The sequence below is a fragment of the Alosa sapidissima genome, chromosome 6, assembly GCF_018492685.1.
Source record: "Alosa sapidissima isolate fAloSap1 chromosome 6, fAloSap1.pri, whole genome shotgun sequence".
NCBI classification, from domain to species: domain Eukaryota; kingdom Metazoa; phylum Chordata; class Actinopteri; order Clupeiformes; family Clupeidae; genus Alosa; species Alosa sapidissima.
In genome coordinates this window covers 26,286,122-26,310,415 of record NC_055962.1, presented here as the reverse complement: position 1 = coordinate 26,310,415, position 24,294 = coordinate 26,286,122, and the positions used below count along the sequence as shown (strand labels likewise).

At 42.2% G+C, this 24,294-nt stretch overlaps 1 protein-coding gene across 1 annotated transcript in view; it reads left to right on the top strand.

Moving 5' to 3' along the window:
• The first annotated feature begins 3,955 nt into the window (after nucleotides 1-3,955).
• selenoi (selenoprotein I) overlaps nucleotides 3,956-24,294 on the top strand; it is a 25,615-nt gene continuing 5,276 nt past the window's right edge. Inside the window, exons 1-9 of the mRNA XM_042095587.1 lie at nucleotides 3,956-4,218; nucleotides 11,074-11,142; nucleotides 11,793-11,901; nucleotides 13,851-13,925; nucleotides 15,145-15,407; nucleotides 21,175-21,283; nucleotides 21,432-21,480; nucleotides 22,751-22,931; nucleotides 23,381-23,563. Coding sequence (XP_041951521.1) covers nucleotides 4,162-4,218; nucleotides 11,074-11,142; nucleotides 11,793-11,901; nucleotides 13,851-13,925; nucleotides 15,145-15,407; nucleotides 21,175-21,283; nucleotides 21,432-21,480; nucleotides 22,751-22,931; nucleotides 23,381-23,563 — 1,095 coding nt within the window. The 5' untranslated portion in view covers nucleotides 3,956-4,161. The remainder of the gene's footprint in view (nucleotides 4,219-11,073; nucleotides 11,143-11,792; nucleotides 11,902-13,850; nucleotides 13,926-15,144; nucleotides 15,408-21,174; nucleotides 21,284-21,431; nucleotides 21,481-22,750; nucleotides 22,932-23,380; nucleotides 23,564-24,294) is intronic.

Here is a 24,294-nt window from a genome sequence, read left to right as displayed (position 1 = left end):
CAAACAGGAGAAGTCTATTGCATGGGAAATCACTGGTAGTCAATGCTAGTTTTGAGGTGATAGTGGAGGTGTTAAGCTCAAGTTTTCAACAATTAATCATATTATGACAAAAGCATCACATTTGTGTAACAGAGGTCGTAATCACTCACAGCCCTCGAACCCGCCACCTCAACACACCGGCATGGGAGTCGAACACTCTAACCAGCACTGAGCTAAAAGCCCAGGCTTCCAACTCAGCAGTTAGAAGTGTTCTTAAGGTTAGTGGTGTGAGGATTTACACGAGCAAGCTCAGTTCAACACTAGCTCAGTTCAACTTCATTACACTTGGTAGAGAAACTCACAAAGGAGGTCTGATCAGATTCAAGATCGTAGGCACATTGGATTTGGCCTCTGGGGGCCATGGCGACCATTTTTAAAAATTGGCAACAAATATGGATTTTGTTGGTAAATTATTGAAAACAGAAACTAACAACTAACAGAGTTCAGAGTACAATACACTTTACTAATACAGGCTGCAGAGTACAGTGACAGAGGAGGCATTTGGGATCGGGAACAAATTAAGAATTAATTCGCATTTAGTATTAAACTTAATTTGCGCTGCGGTATTGGTGATGCAAACCTTTAGTGAACACCAAGCTGAACGGTCATTCGGCCATATTCTGTGTTGCAACAACCTTGGATTGTTCTGATTCATGTGCAAGTATACAGGGGAGGGACAGGTCCATGTGTGTGTGTGAGAGAGAGAGCCCCACCTGACCCCATCACCTGAGCAAAATGATAATGTTAAAAAAAAATGGTTCTATGTTGCATTTCCTGTCTTGGTCCACTGGATCAGATGCTATTTTACACAAAATTTAATAGTCACACTATTTTCTAAATGTCTTTCAAACACCATAACCCCACAACAAGTCTGCAAAACCGTACACTAATTCTCAGTGTTTGACTCAGTTTTCAATTTACTAAAACACATGTTGCAAAACACCACACACAATTTTTTACCTAACACAAAAATCTAAGAGGAACTTTGATTTGATTTCATTTTTCAAACACAACCTACCAAAATGCCACACTTATTTGCCACATATTCACACTCAGTCCTAAATGTACAAACACTCATTACTTTACACCATCCGATCAATGCCTTAGTATAGGCCTATGAATATATATATGTATAGACCCTTTCAATCTGTTCCTAGAGGATTTATGGTTCAAATGTTCAGAACCAATGCAGATACTTTGAAATGAAAATTAATTGGACTTTAGTGTAATGTTTTACAAGAAGTCGACTTTACGCAAAACTATGAATATCTAGGAATATACACACGCCCAAACCCCCCCCTGATTTTGTCTTTGGCCAAATCAGCTTTTTCAAAACTCCATGTACATCTGGTGGGCATTGTATGTTGCTTTCTTTTTGTTGTTGGCTGTGAAATATCATATTCACAACAGCAAATTATTTGGGAAAAATATTTTCAATATTGCTTGCATACTGTGTATTTCAACTTCTCTCTGTAGATGACTTTCACTCTTGTATGGAGATATACTGTAGAAGCCATGAAAGACAGAAGAGCTTTAGGTTTTGAGCAACAGTGTTGTATCCAAAATGTCATATTATGACAAAAGTGTTGGTTACACGTTACTTGATTGACATAAGAGTGTTGAGTATTGACATAAGAGTGACATGACACTGTCATGAACGTGTCATAAACAAGTCATAAACGTTTATGACATAATGCTTCTGTTATTAAGTGACATTCCGTTTTTGTCATAACAAGTTAGGGTTATATTAGGCTTAGGTTTTGGGTTAGGGTTAGAATAGGGTTAGGTTAGAGATTAGGATTAGGGTTAAGGTTCATGTGTCATGACAGTGTTCATGACAGTGTCATGTAACTCTTAAGTCATAGTAGATACTGTCAAGTAAAGTGTTACCAAAGTGTTTAATGTGAGGTGAATGTTTGCTTTATGTGTTTATGACATTTTGAATGTTTTTTGACATTTTGCTGGAGATTTGGGAGATTTTGCATTTTGTGTGAGCAATTGTGGGTTTTGTGTGCAGAGTTTTGAAAAATAGACACAGAGTTTTGAAAATGTGTGTAAACAGTAAAAACCCTGTAATGTTGGTCTTCAGCTCTTCTGCATTGTTGGTCTGGGGTATCGCATCTTTCTCTTCACAATACCCCATAGATTTTCTATGGGGTTAAGGTCAGGCGAGTTTTCTGGCCAAATAAGAACAGGGATACCATAGTCCTTAAACCAGGTACTGGTAGCTATGGCACTGTGTGCAGGTGCCAAGTCCTGTTGGAAAATGAAATCTGCATTTCTATAAAGTTGGTCAGCAGCAGGAAGCATGAAGTGCTCTAAAACTTCCTGGTAGATGGCTGCGTTGACCTTGGACCTCAGAAAACACAGTGGACCAACACCGGCAGACATGGCACCTCAAACCATCACTGACTGTGTAAACTTTACACTGGACCTTTTTTTAATTGTCCTAGAATTGTTGAGAGAATTGTTTAAAAAGCTTAAACTGTTTACCATGTTAGTCGTTAGGTTATAATGTGTCAGCCTAATGTAATGTAACAACTTCACTTAAATACCTTAGTTGTATTGAACAATTGTACAATTGCAGACATTCCTTGTTTTGGTATAACTGTTAAACTTGTTTGCTTTTGCCTTTTAGGTTCCAGACCAGACCAGTGGTGATGACCGTGTATGACATTACGTGTGTGCCTGTCTGTGTGCACACCTGTCAACCATACATCTCTGACAATGTTGCTAGCAACATACCTACTAACATACATTCTTACAAACATGTGACCATATCTCAACATATCTGTGCACATACCATTTAACCATACTGAGACTTATCTGAGATCTACACTGAGACATTCTGAGAACTATATTGTTGTGTGAAGACTATACTCACTAACTATATGGAACATGTATACCTGTGAAATCATATTTGTCAACTATTCATACCTTTGAATCAAACCTGTGCTGTAACATCTGTGGAACATAGCTGTGCTGTTAGACCTCTCTTTTTAGACCTGAGCTGTGCTGTGTGAAAAATAAGATTCTAACCTAAGTTCTGTCTAAAACTGATCATCTGAAGGGCTGACTCTTTTATTCTTCAGTGTATATATCACCATCAAATTTGACCTAATACCATTAACTGAGGCCTCTAGCTGTTGCTGCCAGTTCAGAGTTACCACTGATAAATAGATCTGTCTTAGGATAATATGATTGGCACTATCAAGTTATATATATATATATATATATATATATATATATATATATATACATTAGTGTATACTGAGTATCATTCTGCTGTATTAAAACAAAGAATGTTGATCAATATTGAATTGACCATTTATTTTTACTGACTGTCATATACTCTGAGCTAACATTTAACCAAGTAAGTGGTTTTCAAGAATACTGTAAGACTGTGTAATCTGAATAATCATACTGTAAGTAATATAATGTTATACACAGCAGCTTTTTTGCATTTACATGCAATGGTAATTCCCTGGAATTGCATTTTCTAGTTATTAGTTGTCATTTATAATCATCAAAATTAAAAGAAATAAACACTTGAAATATATCAGTCTGTGTGGAATGAATGTACATTATACAAGTTTCACTTTTTGAACGGAATTACTGAAATAAATCAACTTTTTCAATTCTAATTGTATTCTAATTATATGACCAGCAGCACCTGTATAGATACCATTCATTTTTACAGGATGAATGTTAATTTACAGAAGGCAACCTGGTTATTTTATTGTCTAAATAAAATATCCCAGCCAATGTCCTTCTGAGAAACATTCAGATGAAATTTCCTTGGGTAAAGCCATATTAAGGGGAAACGTCTGATTAGACTTTTATCTTGATTGGTTGAAACCGACATACATGTATTTCCAGAGAATGTCTATTTCCCAGAGTTCCATGAAAGCGGAACTCTAGCGATGACACCAACAAATGGCTATCTTCGTAGAGAAACACCAGAGCCCGTTTACGGAAACACCCAGGTGGCGTGAGCTACCAGCTATTTTCTCCGAGAGACTGTAGGCTTGGGTAGTTCACCCTCAAGCACTGCGGACATCCTGAGTCGTGATCTAAAGGGTGAATTCGTCTGGTTGCTTTTGGAGCCGTGGAGCTGCTGCCATGGCTTTTTACGAATATGTCACTAAAGAGCAACTCGCAGGTTTCGATAAGTACAAGGTAAGGATGCAGTAATGTTTGTCTGACGCTATTTCGTTTTATATCTGCCATACAACGTCTGCTCACCAGGCTAATGTTAGCTGTAACGTTAGCTACTGCTGACATGAACTGTCAGATTCCCGGTAGCTATGCCTATGAGAATAGCCCACACTAGCATTAGCCATCCAACATAATGCTACTTCTGACATCGTTATTGTTCTCAGACCGGCATTTAATTATATGAATTTAGTTAGTTATGGTTTGATTCATGCGTTTAGTTTGAACGTAGAACTACATTTGTCGTACAGATCGTTAGCAAATCAACGCCAGTGCCTTGACTGCCTTGCTAGCTAACGTGAGTTGTCTGTACACGATATGTAACGTGGTCCACGCCTATGTGTCTTTGCTAACGTTGAGGTTACCAACAGTATCGTTAGGTACTGTCACATCGGTGTGACGAGAATGTCGTATAATTAAGGTTTTAAACAATATCTGGGTTCATCGAATAAAATAAATTGATGCCGAACAGAATCTTTTTTGGATCGTTCAGAACTCCCCTGCTGAAGGGTTAGCAAATGCCGGTGTCTTCTGTCCAACCTACAACCACATGTAACGACAGTTATTGTTAGGCATTTGTCTAGGTTATTGGCCTTCCCTTGTAGCTTTAAATATGGGATTATTTATCCAAGTAGTTATTTGCTGCCCTAATATCTGGTTTTGAAACGGTAACGTTTGTATGGCTACATAGGTTGCTAACATTAGCTAGCTAGTGCTTCTTGAAGCTTTTGGGATGGGCAGTATCCCTTGAAACACTCGACCTGTGGTCCGAAGCCCAACAATGTGTAACTTGGCTAACTGTACATGTTCATTACACAACGTTACTGTGCCAATTGTTCTTTAACGCACCCAATAGCACAGAGTTGATGTGTCACCACCTTTTCATTGATTCATTCATTTAGCTCCCTCCTTGAATTTAAAAGCTAGATGTTTAGGTGAAACAGACTAACCATTAGCTTGTTAGCCTGGCTAAGCGTTGTAGAAATATGAACGCCAGTTACCAGTGAGCTGACCACCCTCGCTGCTCTGAATGCATATGCACTTATTTACTGTTCGAAACGTAATCATTATATCTTGCTTACTCATGTTTCATTATTGTGAAAGTGAGAAGGTGACATTCTGACAAGGTTTCTTGTCCTTGTCCTTACTTGCTAAGCGTATTGTATGGCTAGCCAGCGAGCTGTTGTCCAGTATTCACCGACTCTTTGGATTTGATTAACCTTGGGCCCCGCTGTTTTCTCTTGATTTCACTGTGGTCCTTTCTCGGCATATCCTGACTTTCCTCTACAGTGAACAGTGGCGTCTGAAGATATAAAAGGCTATCATTTACAAAAGCCATTATTTAATGTTCCCAAGCAGTGTGTAGGTTCACTGAGTGTGTATAGCTTCTATTGTGTGTGGACCAAGACCAGTTTAACTGCAAAAACATCCGATGCCATAAATGTGACCTAGACAAACAAGACCATAGACATTTTATGATGAGAGCCACATTATAGACTCACACACAGAGAAAAGGAGGGATTTGTGCTTGGCATCATGCAGGGTGTGTATTATTGATGTGTATGCCAAGTGTGCCAGCCTTCAGGGCCAGTCACCTCACACACTCTCGTGTAGTCCCCTCTCACACACACATGTGCATAGTCCACTCACTCACACACACACACACACATACACAAACACAGTCACCTCTGACCTCGTGTAGTGGTGTGAGTTTAACTAGCCTAGTTGAGTGGCAACTTGGTGCACTGGTTGATTTGTCTCGCTCGCTCACACACACACACACACACACACCCCTACTTCATCTGTCTTAGACTACTCCCTCTCCCACATGAATATGTGCATGTGGATTTCCCTCTATAATGTCCACTAGCTGCATATGACGCTTATCCAGATGAGTTCATTTCCTGTAGGAGCTCTGGGGTTGTTGGAAGTCTGTGGGGTAGAGTGTGTTCTGTGGGGCTGTTGCCAGTCTGTGGGGTAGAGTGTGTTCTGTGGGGCTGTTGCCAGTCTGTGGGGTAGAGTGTGTTCTGTGGGGCTGTTGCCAGTCTGTGGGGTAGAGTGTGTTCTTCAAGGAAGGGCGTGTCCTTTTATACATAACCTCTAGAATTCTTTCACTTCTGTTTTCTTTAGGTATTCTCTTCTCAGTATTCTCTCTCTCTCTCTCATGCTCTCTTTCTCTCTCTCTCGCTCTCTCCATTCCATCTCTTCTCCTCTGTCCCTCTCCTCCCTATATGTGTCCTGTTTTCTTTACCTCTTGGCATTTCAATATCTGGAAACAGAAACACAGATGGTGTGTGTGTGTGTGCGTGTGCTCGTCAGATGGTGGGACACATAGCGGGACTCCGAGTGTATTGTGCCCCAGCTGAGAATAGCTCATCAGTGGGAGATGCTGAAATAGAGAGTTCAGCCAGTTCACCCCCACGTGTTGCTGCCTGTTTATGTGGGGCAAATAACTCTGTGTAGTCCTCATTGAGATCTAGTGCTCTCTGTGTGTTGGGCTGTTTATGTGGGGCAAATAACTCTGTGTAGTCCTCATTGAGATCTAGCTCTGTTTGTGTGTTGGGCTTAGTGTTAATTTCGTCAGACGAGACGAGAGGAAATATGTTCGTCAACAACCTTTTTTTTCATGACTAAGACGAGACGATGACGAGACACCATTACTGTCCTGAGACACTGACTAAGACTATCTTAAGATGCATTATTGTTGACGAAAAAAGACGAGACTAAAATGTTTTGCATGAAATAAAAACTAAGATAAAATCTCTCTTCATTTTCGTCTACAAAATGAGAAGGTAGAATATCTAGCTGTTACGTTTTCAAAATATTCCGAATGAGTTTATGCTCAACAGCTTTCCTGTAGGCGAGTCTACGTGCTGTTGCTGCAACCCTGTGGCGGCAACACGAAACTACATGGAACAAGAACACTGGAGATTTCTGCCAGAGTTAGCAAGCTAACTACCTAAGCTTTATGCCACAATGCTACATACCCAGAAGTTGAAGCTTCTCTCATACAAATTAACATCCCCCAGAATGTCCATACAAAAATGTTCAGCTATTTAACTAGTTACACTGATGATGCAAAGTTTGTTAGCAAGTAAGCTAATATGGAAAGTTTGCTAGCAAGTTAGCTATGGCTAAGATGGAGAGTATGTTTGGGGAATGTGTTGCGTTTGGGCGCATATCCCCATCTAGCGTGGCGGAGTAAAACATTAAAACTCTGGTCTACGACAGTGTTTCTCAAACTTTTTCAGACGAAGGACCACTTAACTAACCCTAGCTAACAAAAAAAAAAAATAGACCTACTTCAACAGTATATTAGTCTACACAATAGGCCTACTCACTGAACCACCTTGCTTATTGTCTTTGCACTTTGCTTATTGTGTCAGGATTCATACTATATGATTTAAACTGGCATATCTTACATAGACAGTGTTGCAGAACTGTTTGGATTTACATACAAGTTGGTTCAATATTGCAAACAACTCATCTATATTATATTTTACCACGTCTGCTCGCGGACCACGTGGGATAGCTTTCGGACCACCAGTAGTCCCCGGACCACACATTGAGAAACACTGGTCTACGAATGTCATGACAGTGGTCTAGTCAAGTCTATGGTCAAATTCCAGCCGAGCTATAACTGTAGCTTGACTTACCTGTGCATGTAAACGTACTGACTGACAAAAAATCAGAATGAGTAATTATAACAGACGAGTAGCCCTGTGGACACACAATATTGTTGGAAAATTGAGATGTGTAAAACACTATTTGACTCAAATGGTAATCAGAAATAATTTGTTATAAGAAAAGAAGACTAAAATGTTTTGACTAAAACTGACTAAGACTAAGATACCTTTAGTTTTCTTTTGACTAAAACTAGACTAAAATGATGAGACTTTTAGTCGACTAAAACTTGACTAACAAAAATGATATTTGAATGACTAAATATGACAAAGACTAAAAAGGACATTTTGTCACAAGACTAAGACTAACACTAAATTAAAAATAGGTGACAAAATTAACACTAGTTGGGCTGGTGATAGGTGTGCAGCTAGCCTGGACCCAACACATGCTGCTGGACATGCTGCTTCCATACATAGAATAGCATTATTCAGTTCCTCTGACGGGGTGCATCTGAGGCATGGTGTGTGTGATGAGGAGGGACAGGGGAGTGTGGCTGTCGCAGACATGAAGGGATTGTGTGTGTGTGCGTGTGTGTAGGACTGTGCCTTGTGTTTGTAACAGGCAGGAAGAAGTGCATGTTTGGACATCTGCAAACAGTTGGAGCACTGTCTTTCCAGTCGTGTGTGTGGGGGGAGGGGGGTAGGCCTATCTGTATGTTTGTTTGAGAGAGACGGGAGTCGCCTCCAGGCCTGTGTGTATGGGCAGCACACAGAGAGCTTCTTGTCCAGACACCTCCAGACCTGTGTGTGTGTGCTGTCCAGACAGCTCCAGACCTGTGTGTGTTTGTGCGTTTAGGTGAGTCACGATCAGGCCTTCCTCCTCAAATGTGTGCGGCCCTCTAACGCAGACCCTGATTGGGCCTCTACCTAAGTGTGTGTGTGTGTCTGTGTATGTGTCTGTAGTTACTGTACCTGCCCTAACCATCTGCTCACAATAGGGATGTAACGGTATGAAAATTTAACCTCACGGTTATAGTGACCAAAATTATCACGGTTTTCGGTATTATCACGGTGTTTTTAAAAGTGTGTTCAATATGTTCAGAAAGCACTGATAGGCCTACAAAAGCTGAAATAGTTTTAAAATGTGTTCCGTTCACTTTTTCATATTAAATTGGCTATGTGCTTATAGCTTAACTTACCCTACCATGACTTGGGAGTTTGCTATTTCTGTTATTTGGATCCAATGAGTGAGACCAAAGTAAGTGCTCAAAATAAAACTTTAGGCTACGGCGTTCTCCTGATAACGTGAGTGGAATGGATTTCATGTGGACGCGAACATGAAAAGACGCAGAGTGGCTAAATGATGCAGTGCACGTTTTGCGGTGAAAATGTTCCACCTTTTAAAATCAGGTGTAGCCTAATCCGAATCGCAGTTAAAACCATCAATTAGACAACAGAATCAATAGGGTACCAGTTTTGTTTCATTGTACTAGGCCTACTGTATGTCAAAAGCAGGCTCGGATGAAGCTGGGAATGATTAAACACACGGTTTCAACACCGTGGTAATCAACCGTGATAATTCTGATATTTCAAAAGAAAACGGTAATTGTTATCGTCAACATTTTTATCGCAGTTTACCATTACACCGGTAATCGTTACTTCCCTAGCTCACAATAAAGGCCTTTGCACACCGAAATCTGGAAAGTTGTAGGTCTAGATGTTTTGTTCCATCAAATTCAGATCACTGCTGTCTAAAACATCATTCACTAGCATTACACCCAACGATCAAAATCCTCAGAATTGACACAACAACTTGAGATCGTATTTGTTTTTACTTGTTTGTCAATTTCGCACAAAAAACATAGACTCACGCGCACATAGGCCTTAAACATGACAGAAAACACACACACACACACGCACATGTAATTCCATTAAGCCTCTGGCCCCAGCTTTGGTTAACATGGCCAGGGCATCACTGAGTGCTTTTTAATATCCAAATGTGCCAATACCTCTGCTGCTTGGGTCAGCATTCTGCTCTTCCAAAGCATGCTTTCCAAGGCAATCCCCGTTTAAAAAGCCTGCTGTGAAGTCCATATTTATTCCAGTCTTATATCGATTTTCAATTAAACGCTCACACAGTTCACAGCCTCCCACCCGGAGTCTTGTGATTCATAATTATTCATACCTCCATGCCAAAGTTGGATTGATTAATTTGTCCAGTAAGGCACAAAAATAGCCTGTTGTGTCTCCAGGACGGCACTGTCTTCTGCCCCATCCATAAGCGATTCCCAGGCCACTGGAGAAACCTACTGCTGAAATACAAATGCACTATAAATCAGTCTGGCATTTCTTATGAATAATTTTAGGCTTAACGGTTATGAGAGGGATGTTGGGCATTTTCATGTTTGCTATTAGGAACTGGTCAAAACCGGTGTTTACTGGTGGGCACTGAAGAGGAGTGCTCTCAAATAACTCAAGTAGCCATTCAAAAACAACCACACACACACACACACACACACACCCAGATGCTCATAGTTGATGCACTCACACACACACACACACACACACACACACACACCCAGATGCTCATAGTTGATACACTCCACTGCATCTGGAATACACTAAAGCATCCTATTGTGTAATTCTGCTTTGTTGTACTGTGGTCAGGTATCTCAAGGAAGTAGCCTAAGGCCTGGTCAGGATTAGACAGGACTGTAACTAGGTGGGACCACACATGTGCAACATAACACAGAATGACTTTACTAAAGATGTCTATGGGGTGGACACTGAAGAACAAAGTGTGACTGGCTACAGTTGTGCAAATTAGCAACACAGGATGCCACCCAATGGTCTGTTTGGAATGATTGTTTATCAGAATGCAGTTGTCTAGTCCTGGGGGCAGCCGTGGCCTACTGGTTAGGGCTTCCGACTTGTAACCGGAAGGTTGCCGGTTGGAACCCCGACCAGTAGGAATGGCAGAAGTGCCCTTGAGCAAGGCACCTAACCCCTCACTGCTTCACTGCGTCGGGATTAGTGTGTGCTTCACCTCACTGTGTGTTCACTGTGTGCTGAGTGTGTTTCACTAATTCACGGACGGGATCAAAAGAGTATACTTATACTAGTCCTGCCTGTGTTGAGTCACTGATATTGATCTCGCTGTCTTTCTGTTTTCTTCTCTTCCATGTTGTGTCTGCAGTACAGTGCCGTGGACACCAACCCACTGTCCGTTTACGTCATGCACCCCTTCTGGAACTCTGTTGTCAAGGTGAGCTGTTGTCAATGACTCGGGCACATCACTAGTCTATGATGTCACAAAGGTATCCATGGCTTTGAGGAACTCTTCATTTACAAGTAACTGAGTAGAATCACAGACTGTTCTGAAAGATCTTTGACAGAATCCAGGACCTGCCATGACATTCTAAGCCTTGGTGGAATGTGTGAACTTTACTGAAGTCCAGAATACTGAGTGCTTTAGTGTGTTAGTAGGGTCAATCATTATTTTGTTGACTGAGGCTTTGTTGTGAGTTACTCTTCAACCAAACACAGCACCACTTGGCCATCCTCCTACCCTGCCCTGCCCACAGGTTACATAAGTGAGAGCACTCATTGTGTCCGGCTGCGACTCTTAATGACTTGATGTCCTGTCGCTCCCCAACCCTCTGTATCTGCCGTGTCCACTAATTAGAATGCATGAATGCAACATTAATGAGTTTTCCAACAATATCTGATTACACGTACACCACGATTGACCACCAGCTCTTTCTCTTTTTCTGACGCTATCTTTGTCTGTCTCTCATTCGCTTGTTCATCCTGTCTGTCTGTCTGTCTGTCTGTTTGTTTCTTCCTTTCTCATTCTTCACTGTCTATCTTTGTCTTTCTTTTCTTTCTCTCTTTCTCTCTTTCTTTCTCTCTCAGATCATGCCAAGATGGTTGGCCCCAAACCTCATCACGTTTACAGGGTTCATGTTCCTGGTGTTGAACTTCCTCATTCTGTCCTATTACGACTTTGACTTCTACGCATCAGGTGAGTGTGGTGACCTGCAGTGGGGTCAGCTCTGAACACGAACACACACGCACACGCACACACACACACACACACACACACACACATAGAGATCAAAGTTTATGGATCAATCACTCTTTCTTTTAATCTCACTTTGAATCCCTGAGGTGTGTGTGTGTGTGTGTGTGTGTGTGTGTGCTCTCTCTGTGTGTGTGTGTGTGTGTGTGCTATCCTGTGCTCTCTGTGTGTGTGTGTGTGTGCGTGCTCTCTGTGTGTGTGTGCGTGCTCTCTGTGTGTGCGTGCTCTCTGTGTGTGCATGCTCTCTGTTTGTGCGTGCTCTCTGTGTGTGCATGTGCTATCCTGTGCTCTCTGTGCGTGTGCACTATCCTGTGCTCTCTGTGTGTGTGTGTGTGTGTGCGCGCTCTCTGTGTGTGTGTGTGTGTGTGCGCGCTCTCTGTGTGTGTGTGTTTGTGTGCTATCCTGTGCTCTCTCTCTGTGTGTGTGTGTGTGTGTGTGTGTGTGTGTGTGCGCTCTCTCTCTGTGTGTGTGTTTATGTGCTATCCTGTGCTCTTTGTGTGTGTGTGTGTGTGTGTGTGTTTGTGTTTGTGTGCTATCCTGTGCTCTCTCTCTGTGTGTGTGTGTGTTTGTGTGCTCTCCTGTGCTCTGTGTGTGTGTGTGTGTGTGTGTGTGCGCGCGCTATCCTGTGCTCTCTCTTAGGTGTTTGAACATGTTTTTGGTCAGAGGGTTTATTTGTAATTTGCAACCCTATGACTGTGTCTCTCTCTCTCTCTCTCCTCTCCTCTCTCTCTCTCTCTCTCTCTCTCTCTCTCTCTCTCTCTCTCTCTCTCTCTCTCTCTCTCTCTCTCTCTCTCTCTCTCTCTCTCTCTCTCTCTCTCTCTCTCTCTCTCTCTCTCTCTCTCTCTCTTCCGTTCCCGAACTGGTTAGTAATGTTCAGTGTAAAGCTGTGCGATATAACAATATGAGAGGCCTAACTTTCGGACTTTAAAATATGTCTCTTCATACTTATTTAACTAGTCTCTATCGCTAATGTCACAAAACATAACAAAACCACATCATACAAGAATCACTCTCACTCATCCAGATTGCAATTTAATAACACACTTCTAACAAACCTGTGGGCCTTTTGCAAGACATGAATAATGTTTTGCTATGTTATGATATAACAAACCCACGTGAGCTTAAACGTTGGTCTACAATCAAACCCACGCGCGATTAAATTGTTCCCTGATTGGTGACATTTGACAGCAGAAGATGTCAAATGGCTAGTACCCCCGCAGTTACCTAACCCCACATTTAACATAGGCTATTAAGAGCTCATGTGCGTGCGTGCGTGCGTGCGTGCGTGCGTGCGTGCGTGTCCAAAGTCTAGGCTTCTCCCATTCTCTCCCGTTTTCCGCGCGTGACACCGGTAAAGTTAGCCCAAGACATTCACTTGAAATTCAAAACATAGGCTAGCTAGATATATATTCTGTTCAAAGTGGAATAAACGTGTAGCCTAATGTGTAGGCCTACAAAAATGTAAGCACCATCGAGTTGTTCCGCTACAACGGGCCGATTGCTTTCTCACTGCAAACGAACCGCTCTAGAGTTTGATTGGAAACGAGCCGAGACGACCTCCTTCAAGCGGTCTCGGTCTGTTTGTTTTGTTCCAAAACAGAGTGCGGTTGCTGCTTTCACATACCAATCGAATCGATCTTTGAGGGAAACGCTCCACGTTCCGATTCAAATAGCCACATAAAGCTCTTAGTGACAGCTTGTGTTTCTATCATGCTACTCCTTTCTCTGTACATACCTCATCTATCTTGCGTGTGTGTGTGTGTGTGTGCGCGTGCCTGCGTGCGCTGCCACTCATCGCTGCTGTTCTCTGTTACAGCACAGCTGTGTGTGTGTGTGTGTGTGTGTGTGTGTGTGTGTGTGTTGCCACTCTCACCCCTGCTGTTCTGTTACAGCACAGCTGCATGTCCATGTGCCCAGTTGGGTCTGGGTGACTGCAGGCCTCTTCAACTTTCTGGCCTACACGTTGGGTAAGTTTGGGTGGGTGGGTGTCTGTGTGTGAGTTTGGGTAAGTGTGTGTGTCTGTGCGTGAGTTTGGGTGTGTGTCAAGTTCTTGGTCTACTCCTTGGATGTGTGATGGGTGTGTCTCTTCCGGGGGATTGGAGGTAACAGAGCAGGCAAGAACATGAAGGATGTGAAGAAAGATGTTTTGGCTGCCCAATCGGCCTGCAGCACTTGAAATCACAAACATTGAGTCAGCTTACTTGGATTGTACAATACAGCATGCATATGGAGTAGTATGCAGCATAATGTTTATAGTATTATAATAGTATTATTAAACATTTAATGGAACATAAAACACTAAGTGTTTAACGATCTAAATTCCGGTCCGTCTTGAAATAGATGAGGATGCTCCCTCAGTTAATCTCAGGGGCAGATGAAACGGATACAGAACTGCAGTTTGCCAGCCTAATGGCATTAGGAAAAGAACAGAACATTTAAACCTTGTTAGTCGGCCTTGTGATGTACCGCTGGCTTTAGAGGAGTGGACACGACTCCAGAGGTTTGTGTGTGTGTGTGTGTGTGTGTGCGCCTAGCGCCTCAGGCTATGGTACCAAGTCATGTCCAGGTCTGCTCACTTGTTATAATACAATTCATATGTTGCTGTTTGGAATGTAAATATTTAAAAAGTAACAAGCATGGCGTTCAGCTTGTCTACTCTAGTGTGTTATTTCACTCCATAACACAGCTTGAGTACAAACCCCCAGCAGTTTACAGACTATTCAATCACCTCCTCAAATAAGCATTGCTCATCGTGGAGAGCGATGCCATGGAATTCAGCAGCTATATCTATCTAGCTACATTGTGTAATTAAGAGCCCTCCTTGGTCGCAAAGTAAACAAAACAAACAGATAGCAACCTACCACTAAACCTAACACCATACACACAACACCTGGTGTTATCACTTGGTAGTTGTGTGTGTGTGTGTGTGTGTGTGCGGCGTGCTTGCACCTTCTGCTCGGTGGCTCTGTTCGCTGGCCATAGCTCCAGTTCAAGTTTTTATTGTCAAACAGGGAATCCAACATTGTATCTAAATGCCACAGGGTTTCCCAGACCCGTGTGTGTCAGACACAGGTGGCAAGTGGAAGAGGAAGAAGGAGACCATAGACCTTTGCTCCTAGCGAATTATGTCACGTGTGTCAGGTGCCCTCTGGTAGTGTGTGTTCACGTGTGTGTGTGTGTGTTCAGACGGCGTGGATGGCAAACAGGCTCGGCGCACCAACTCCTCCACGCCTCTGGGGGAGCTGTTTGACCACGGGCTGGACAGCTGGGCGTGCGTGTTCTTCGTGGCCACGGTGTACTCCGTGTTTGGGCGCGGCGACACGGGCGTGAGCGTGGTGACACTGAACTACCTGCTGTGGGTGGTGCTCTTCTCCTTCATCCTGTCGCACTGGGAGAAGTACAACACCGGGGTGCTCTTCCTGCCCTGGGGATACGACGTCTCGCAAGTGGTGAGCCAATCACAAGCGCACACACACACACACACACACACACACTGCAGCACCCAGTCTCTCCTTTCTTTCTTTCTTTCTTTCTCTCTCTCTCTCTCTCTCTTTCTCTTTCTCTTTTTCTCTTTCTCTTTTTCTCTTTCTCTTCCTCTCTCTCTCTGTTTCTTTTAGGTACTCTATTTCAGTCACAGGCTTATCGTTATCAGGGTGGGATTTCTAGATGAAAGCATTCAAAGATGACCTATAGAATTGTCCACAGAAGAAAGAAAGGACAAAAGTGCCTGTGTTCTGTGTTGTCCAGATATGCACTGAAGCTCACTATTGTCACTATATTGCTCACTATTGTCTCACTATTGTAATCCCACTCATGCAACTTTTTTTATCTGCATGCTTAAACACTAACAGTAATTCTTGAAACACGATTTCTGAAATCTTTGTAGCCAGTCCATTCACCAACTTTGTTTAACTGCAAGCACTTTAATTGCTTTACATTCAGTTCGTAATTTTGTAGCATACTTTTCAAAGCTAGTTAACCAGACCTTTTTTTTCTTCAGTCGGTACATTCTGAACAGAATTTTAACATTTCCGATTTTGGACTCCACCCAGTTTTTAAACCGGTTAGAACAAGAAAGTATCGTTCCCGAACTGGTTAGTAATGTTCAGTGTAAGGCTGTGCGATATAACAATATGAGAGGCCTAACTTTCGGACTTAAAAATAGGTCTCTTCATACTTATTTAACTAGTCTCTATCGCTAATGTCACAAAACATAACAAAACCACATCATACAAGAATCACTCTCACTCATCCAGATTGCAATTTAATAACACACTTCTAACAAACCTGTGGGCCTTTTGCAAGACATGAATAATGTTTTGCTATGTTATGATATAACAAACCCACGTGAGATTAAACGTTGGTCTACAAACAAACCCACGCGCGATTAAATTGTTCCCTGATTGGTGACATTTGACAGCAGAAGATGTCAAATGGCTACTATCCTGCAGTTACCTAACCCCACATTTAACATAGGCTATTAAGAGCTCATGTGCCTGCGTGCCTGCGTGCCCGTCCAAAGTCTAGGCTTCTCCCATTCTCTCCCGTTTTCGCGCGTGACACCGGTGAAGTTAGCCCAAGACATTCGCTTGAAATTCAAAACATAGGCTAGCTAGATGTATACTCTGTTCAAAGTGGAATAAACGTGTAGCCTAATGTGTAGGCCTACAAAAATGTAAGCACCATCGAGTTGTTCCGCTACAACGGGCCGATTGCTTTCTCACTGCAAACGAACCACCCTAGAGTTCGATTGGAAACGAGCCGAGACGACCTCCTTCAAGCAGTCTCGGTCTGTTTGTTTTGTTCCAAAACAGAGTGCGATTGCTGCTTTCACATACCAATCGAATCGATTTTTTGAGGGAAACGCTCCACGTTCCGATTCAAATAGCCAGGTGTGAAAAAGCTCTTAGTGACAGCGGAGAGCTGTCTCCTAGCAAGGCCATCAGAATGCTTGCTGTGGAATGGATGTTCAATATGGAATGTTCTTTTGAAAAAGTAGATTTCTCACTTTCTCAAATTTTCTCTCAAACAAAACATCATGCATCATACATTACTGCAACGGCAGTGTGTGTGTGTGTGTGTGTGTGTGTGTGTGTGTGTGTGTGTGTGTGTGTGTGTGTGTGTGTGTGTGTGTGTGTGTGTGTGTGTGTGTGTGTATTTGACTTTTTGTGTGCTTCACTGATGAAGTGACCTTTGTTTATGGCAAGCATCTATATATCTTGCTGCGACTCTTGCACTCTTTTGTTCCTCACCTAATAGTATTCTTAGACTTGGATCCTTAAAGTTGGATGCATTTCTCTGAATTTAGGAATTTGGTTGCAATTGGTGCACAGCCAATTATATCCGATACAATCAATATCTGTTTAAAAAATAAAATAATAATAATAACAAAATGATAATAATTAAAAAGAGAGAATAATAAATGAAATGTATAATGATACAGTATTACTATACATACTATACTGTATATTTATTAATGTGCTATCATGGGTATCGGTTATTGATATAAAGCAAAGCATGTCACAATATGGGTCACTCACTTCCTCGATTTATGACATGTTAACAGGTACTGCGCAGCGAGTTTTACACAACTTGTATGCTCTCCCAACAAGTATGGGAGCTTGTCTTCATTTTCTAATACTTCAAATTGAGGTATAATTTGCCTGAATTGAAGGAAATATTGTTTCCTGACTGCTGAATTTACTGCATTCAGTGAGGAAGTGTTTTTCATCTTCTACTACTCCCTCACTGCACTGTAAACACAGCCTTTCCTCCCTAGGAAGCCAGGTTTGCCTGCGTCTTCCCATTTCTAAGGCCAGAGAGTGTTCATTTAATCTATTAGATGTTAGTAATTTTCTTTGTTTGTACTCAGTAATTTCTTTTAGATAAGATGCAATTTCATAATTGGTTTAGATTTTTTGGAAACATTTCAATTTGTTGGATTGTTCAATATTGTTTAGCCAATATTTGTAATATTCTTCTTTTATTAATTTTTCGATATGTTTTAACTTTGCTTGAGACATGTCAGGTGTATTCAAATTGTGTTTTGATATAAGATAACCATAGGATCTCTCTCTGGGTAGGTTCTCCTCTGTAGAAGGGCACTGTGATTATATTCCTCTGGTTTAGAGGACAGTACATGGTAATAAAATGTGCATGCTCTTTTTTGAATATCAACTAATAATGGATATCTTCCAAGTTCTGCTCTACATGCAATATTTGTTGCATTCCTGTGTACCCCCAAGATGTTCTTACAGAATTCCAGGTTTAGTGTTTCTGCTGGGCTTTTGTTTTGTCCCATAGCTCATAATTATCTTTATGTTTTATGCCCCAAATTTCACTGCCATATATGATAATGGGCTTGATAACCGAATCAAAAATCTTTTGCCACAATTTGATAGGGGTGTTGTATTGGTATAGAGATTTTCTTATGCAATAATATGTTCTCCGTGCTTTGTCAACCAGGTCTTTAATAGCCAGATTAAAATTGCCCGTGGAGGAAATATTTATGCCCAAATAGTTATAGCTTGTCACTTGGGAAAGTCTGCTTTCACCAAGGGTGAAATTATATTTATTCTCTGTTGAACGTGTCTTTTTTTAAAAAATATCATTATTTTAGTTTTTTCTTTATTTATGGGGAGGTTCTAGCCTAGAAATCTAGACGCACCCTAGCGGCGGCAAATTAATTTGCTCAGCCTGTACGTCTAGTACCAAACCATAGGGATTTCTATTGGCTGACGCCGTGGACGTCATCCAATCACAGCGCTCTATTTTGTTAGAGAGTCTTAAGGCGGGCTTAACAGGATAACGACAGTCCTGCGACAGTGAACAACAAGGAAGGTGGCTATGGTGAACGAAGAGCGGTTGTTTGAATCGGCGTTGGCATCAACTTTGGAGGAGTTGGGACTAGTGCTTTTCTTTGAAAGTTGAGCAACACAATGCACTTAAGTCATTCCTTTCGAAGAAGGATGTATTTGCCGTTTTGCCGACCGGATACGGATATGGTTGTAGCGCTGGCCTATTGCATGCCTAGGCGGTTTGAAAGACAATTCTCTGCCCGCCCCTTGGATTAAGCGAGGTGAATGGTTCGATTCCAGACTATACATTTCAATGATATAGGATGGCCCGCCAGGCTAAGGAGGTTCCAAATTTGAGAGTAATTTTCCAGGATTGATAGACTCTCTTTTAGCCCCTCCTCAGTTGGAGACAGAAGTAGGAGGTCATCCGCAAACAGGAGACATTTAATGTCTCTACCCCCGATTGTGACTCCTGATAGTTTGGATTTTGCTATGTCTGATGTTAGATCATTGATGTATAGATTGAAGAGTATAGGACTAAGACTACAACCTTGCCGAACACCTTTGGCTTGTTTTAAAGTATGACGTTCTTTTATCATCGATTTTGACACAACATCTGTTGTTTTTGTATATATCTTTTATAAGGTCATAGATTCTTCCCCCTATCCCATTTTCTATCAGTTTAAGTAAAAGTCCATCATGCCAGACTGAATCGAAGGCCTTCTTGAAGTCTACAAAGCGTCCAAAAAGTTTTCCTCTGTTGGTGTTCTGTACATATTTTTCAATTAATGTCTGTAATGTATATATGTGGTCAGTTGTTCTGTGTTTTGGCATAATCCCGATCTGAGAGTTACTTAGAATTCTACCATTCTGTTGTTTATGATGCTACAGAAAAGCTTTCCTAAGTTGCTGCTTACAGCAATGCCTCTGTAGTTGTTTGGATCTAGTTTATCTCCATTTTTGTAGATTGGTACGATTTGATTTTCTTTCCATGGCCGTGGGAAATGACCAACAGCTAGAACTAGATTGAAAGTTTGAGAATGGTTTGTTTCAGTATTGGGCTGCTGTACTTAATCATTTCATTATGTATCCCATCGCCCATTTTTCGTTTACTTCAGCTAGTGATAAAGGGGTGTCTAGATTGTTCAATTCATTTTTTACTTTTGGTTCCAATTCTTGTAATTTATCAGTCAATTGTGTTTGGAGTGGATTTAGTTTATCTTCAGTGTATAGTTGCCCAAAATGGTCTGTCCAGATGTTTGCATCACATAGGGGGATCTGTTTAGTTTTTTTGGTGATCTCAAGTTTGTTCCATAACTCCCAAAATGAATTTTGATCGACAGCATCTTCTATATCATGTAGCTTTTTATTCATGTACGTGCCTTTTTTCTGTCTTAGTAATGATTTGTATTTGGTAAGAGTTTGTTGGTATCGTAACCGTGTGCTTGTATTTGTTTGTTCCCTATGTTTCTTATTTGATAGTGTTCTTAACTGTTTCCTTAATGTTTGACATTCTTTGTCAAACCACTCGTTCTTTTTAGTTTTTGATTTCTTTTTCTTGTATTTTTTCTTTACTTTTAGTATTTTGCTGGCCACTAAATTAAAAATTTCAGAAATCTTTTCTGTCACTAGATTTAGGCCTTCTCTATCCTCTTGAAATTTTGTGAACAAAAATGTGTATATAAGGTTTTCAATTTCGGTACTATTAAGTTCAGTCTCATATTGAAGCACACTGTCAGTTCCCCATCGAAATTGAGTTGGCAGGGGATAGAGTTTAGTTTCATGTTTTTGGGATGTTTCTTGTTTGACTCTCGTTTTTAAACTCCAAGTGATGTGGCTGTGGTCTGAGAGTGGGATTTGAGGCATAACCATAAAATAATTAATGTAGCTTGGATCAATATTTGTTACTGCATAGTCTACAACACTACTACCAAGATGTGAGCAGTAAGTGTACCTACCCAGAGAGTCACCTTTCATTCTACCATTAGTGATGGTGAGACCCAGGCTTTTACAAAGCTGAAGCAGCTGTTTGCCATTTTTGTTAACCATATTATCAGTGCTCTGACGTGATCTTTCAAATTTGTTTTTGTTTATTTGAGCTTCAGTGATATATGCATAGCCATTGGGGTTTATATAATCTTTTTCTGTACCTGTTCTTGCATTCATGTCTCCCATTAGCAAAACTGATCCTTCAGATTGGAATTGTATGATTTCTGAATGCAGAATTTCAAAGGTTTCTTCGGAGTAGTAGGGTGATTCATATGGGGGTATATAGATGGCGCATAGATAGATGTCAAAATCTGAGAAAGTGAGTTCCTTTTTTAACTTAATCCATATATGTGACTTCCCCTTCTTTACAGGATAAATATGATCAGTAAGATTATACATCTCTCTCTCTTTCTCTTTCTCTTTCTCTCAGACCATCTCTATCGTGTACATAATCACAGCAGTAGTTGGCGTGGAGACATGGTACGTGCCCTTCCTCTGGAACATCCAGTACAGAGACCTCTTCACAGTCATGATTGCAGGTGAGATCTCAATGGAAAACAGCAAACACACACGCCCACAAAACAACAACATTTGATTGGTTCTCTGTCATTAACCACATCCTAATTTGCTGCTTTTATTTATTTGTTTGTTTGTTTTTGTTTGTTTGTTTGTTTATTTGGTCTCCAGGTTGCGCCATCACAGTGACCCTTCCCATGAGCCTCCTCAACGTTTTGAGGTAAGTAACCCGGTGAACTTAGCGTTCATATTACAGTTGCTAGAAGTGGACATGGTGTTGTGGCCTCTTTGGTCTTGTTTTTTTGGTTGGCTTTTGTTGTGTGAATCCAGCTTATTGAAGATGTCCAAAAAGCTTCACCCATTGGCACTGTAGTTGTACAGCTTTAAAGGTGGTCTAAGCGATGTTACGCGGAAACATTTTTTGTCACATACTGCACCTCACCATCTGCTAGCTGCCTGTGTCCTGAATACAGCAGTCTCTGTGGACAGCCCAGGCTCCAAAAACAGCAACAAAAACAACTTTGTCCAGCCTGGACCATAAAAACATAACAAACTGTTCCTGCCAATCAGTGACGAGATGCACGTTTAGGAGAGTTTCAATTGCACGGGAGTGAGGGGGAGGTGACGTCAACAGAAGTGATGTTGCCTAACATTGCTTAGAGCACCTTTAACATCAGGAGAGGCTTGTGTGCTATGTCATAACAATCAGCTGTGGGATTCCAAGAGTGTAAAGCTTGTATCAGACGGATGTCACAGTGACCCATTACAGCAGCTTGCACACTACTTTATTAATTATTATCTACTTTATTGCTCTTATCTGTGGCTCTTATCTCACCCTGTTCCTCAGCAAGCTAATCAAGCAGCTGCCAAAGCAAATAATGCACATACGATCTCAATACACAGTGAAGCCACAGTGAGGACACACACACACACACACACACACACACACACACACACACACACACACACACACACACACACACACACACACACACACACAGATAATTAGCTGCTAACTATACGACTTAAAAAGTTAGCTTTTGTGGAATATCTCTCTCGCCCCCCTCCCTCTTTCATCCCCCTTTCCTTCTCCCATCTCTCCCTCTCTTTCTTTCCCTCTTTCATCTCCACCCCCTCTATCCCTTTCATCTTTCTCGCTCTCCTATCTCTCTCTCTCTCTCTCTCTCTCTCTCTCTCCTCTCTCTCTCTCTCTCCTCTCTCTCTCTCTCTCTCTCTCTCTCTCTCTTTCATCCCCCCCCTCCCTCTCCTATCTCTCTCTCTCTTTCATCCCCCCCCTCCCTCTCCTATCTCTCTCTCTCTCTCTCTCTCTCTCTCTCTTTCATCCCCCCCCCTCCCTCTCCTATCTCTCTCTCTCTTTCATCCCCCCCCTCCCTCTCCTATCTCTCTCTCTCTCTCTCTCTCTCTCTCTCTCCCTCTCTCCCTCTCTCCCTCTCTCATGTCTCTGTCCTCTCTGTCTGTGTCCATGTCAGGGCTTACCGCAGTAACACGCTGAAGCACAGTTCGCTGTACGAGGCTCTGCTGCCCTTCCTGTCTCCGCTGCTGCTCTTTATCCTGTCCACCCTCTGGGTGGCGCTGTCCCCCAACGACATCCTCCAACAGCAGCCACGCATCTTCTTCCTCATGGTGGGCACAGCCTTCGCCAATGTCACGGTGAGACACGCACACACGCATACACACAAACTCGAACACACCCCCTGACCATCACACACACACACACACACACACACACACACACACACACACACCCATTGCACTGTACTTGAGTGTTCTGTTTCTCTCAAATCAAATGAAGATGTTGCAGTATTGTGACACAAATGACCCCCCCCCCCTTACTATAGGAAGCTGATGATGGGGATGCACTGAACACAGTTCAATAAATGTCTTTAAAAATCAATTTTCTCTCTCTCTCTCTCCCCCTCTCACTCCCTCCCTCACTCTCCCCTCTCCCCCCCCCCCCCCCCCCCCCCTCTCTCTCTCTCTCTCTCTCTCTCTCTCTCTCTCTCCCTATCTCTCTCTCTCTCCCTATCTCTCTCTCTCTCCCTCTCCTCCCTCACTCACTCACTCTCACTCTCTCTCTCTCTCTCCCCCTCTCTCTCCAGTGTAAGCTGATAGTATGCCAGATGAGTAATACCCGCTGTCAGCCGCTCAGCTGGTTGCTGGTACCCATGGGAGGCCTGGTGCTGCTGGTGGTGTCCGGCGTGGTCACCCACAGCGAGCCCCTGCTGCTCTACCTGTGGACCGTCACAGTCATCCTCGCACACGTGCACTACGGGGTGTGTGTGGTGAGTGTTAAACATTCACACACACACACATATTTTACATAAGGACTCCGATTCGACAGGTGCAATAATTGCTCAGACAAGGTTCTGTTGTGTGATTCTGTTGACGATAACAAAGCAGCAGCTCAGCACACACGCACATACTCACACGCGCGCACACACACACAGGGTTCATATCATCTGTCGTTTTGTCCATCCTTCCTACCTTCCTTCCTTCCTCTTGTCCTAGCCCCTTTAAATTAATGTTGTGAAGAAAACGAGGAAGGAACGATAGGAGGATGGAGGAATGAAGGGGAGACCGATATGAGAGATGAGACGTCTTGCTCACTCACGCATCACTTTTAAGAGACGTCAATTACTAATGAATTTTGCATGTTTGCATGGTAGTTAATGATAATTCCAGTATTTAAAGGTCTTTTCTTGGTCTATCTATTAGTTTGTCACAAATAAATCCCCACGAACTTGTTTGAAACCAAAAGTTGGCATCCGTGGGAGGGAACTTTTTACCTTAGCAGCTTGGACCAATGATTGCACAATTCCGACTGAAAACGCTTACACGTAGGATACTCTTTTGTTTCCTCGCGTATCGGGCCTTCCACCTCTCTCCTTGCTCTTGCCTCCTCTGGTTGCAATTAGACAAATGAGACGTCCTCGATGACGTCCAGCTTTGAACGATTTCCGGGCCACGAGCCGGAGGACCGTGGAGAGAGGCCGTATGCAAATTTAGACACACA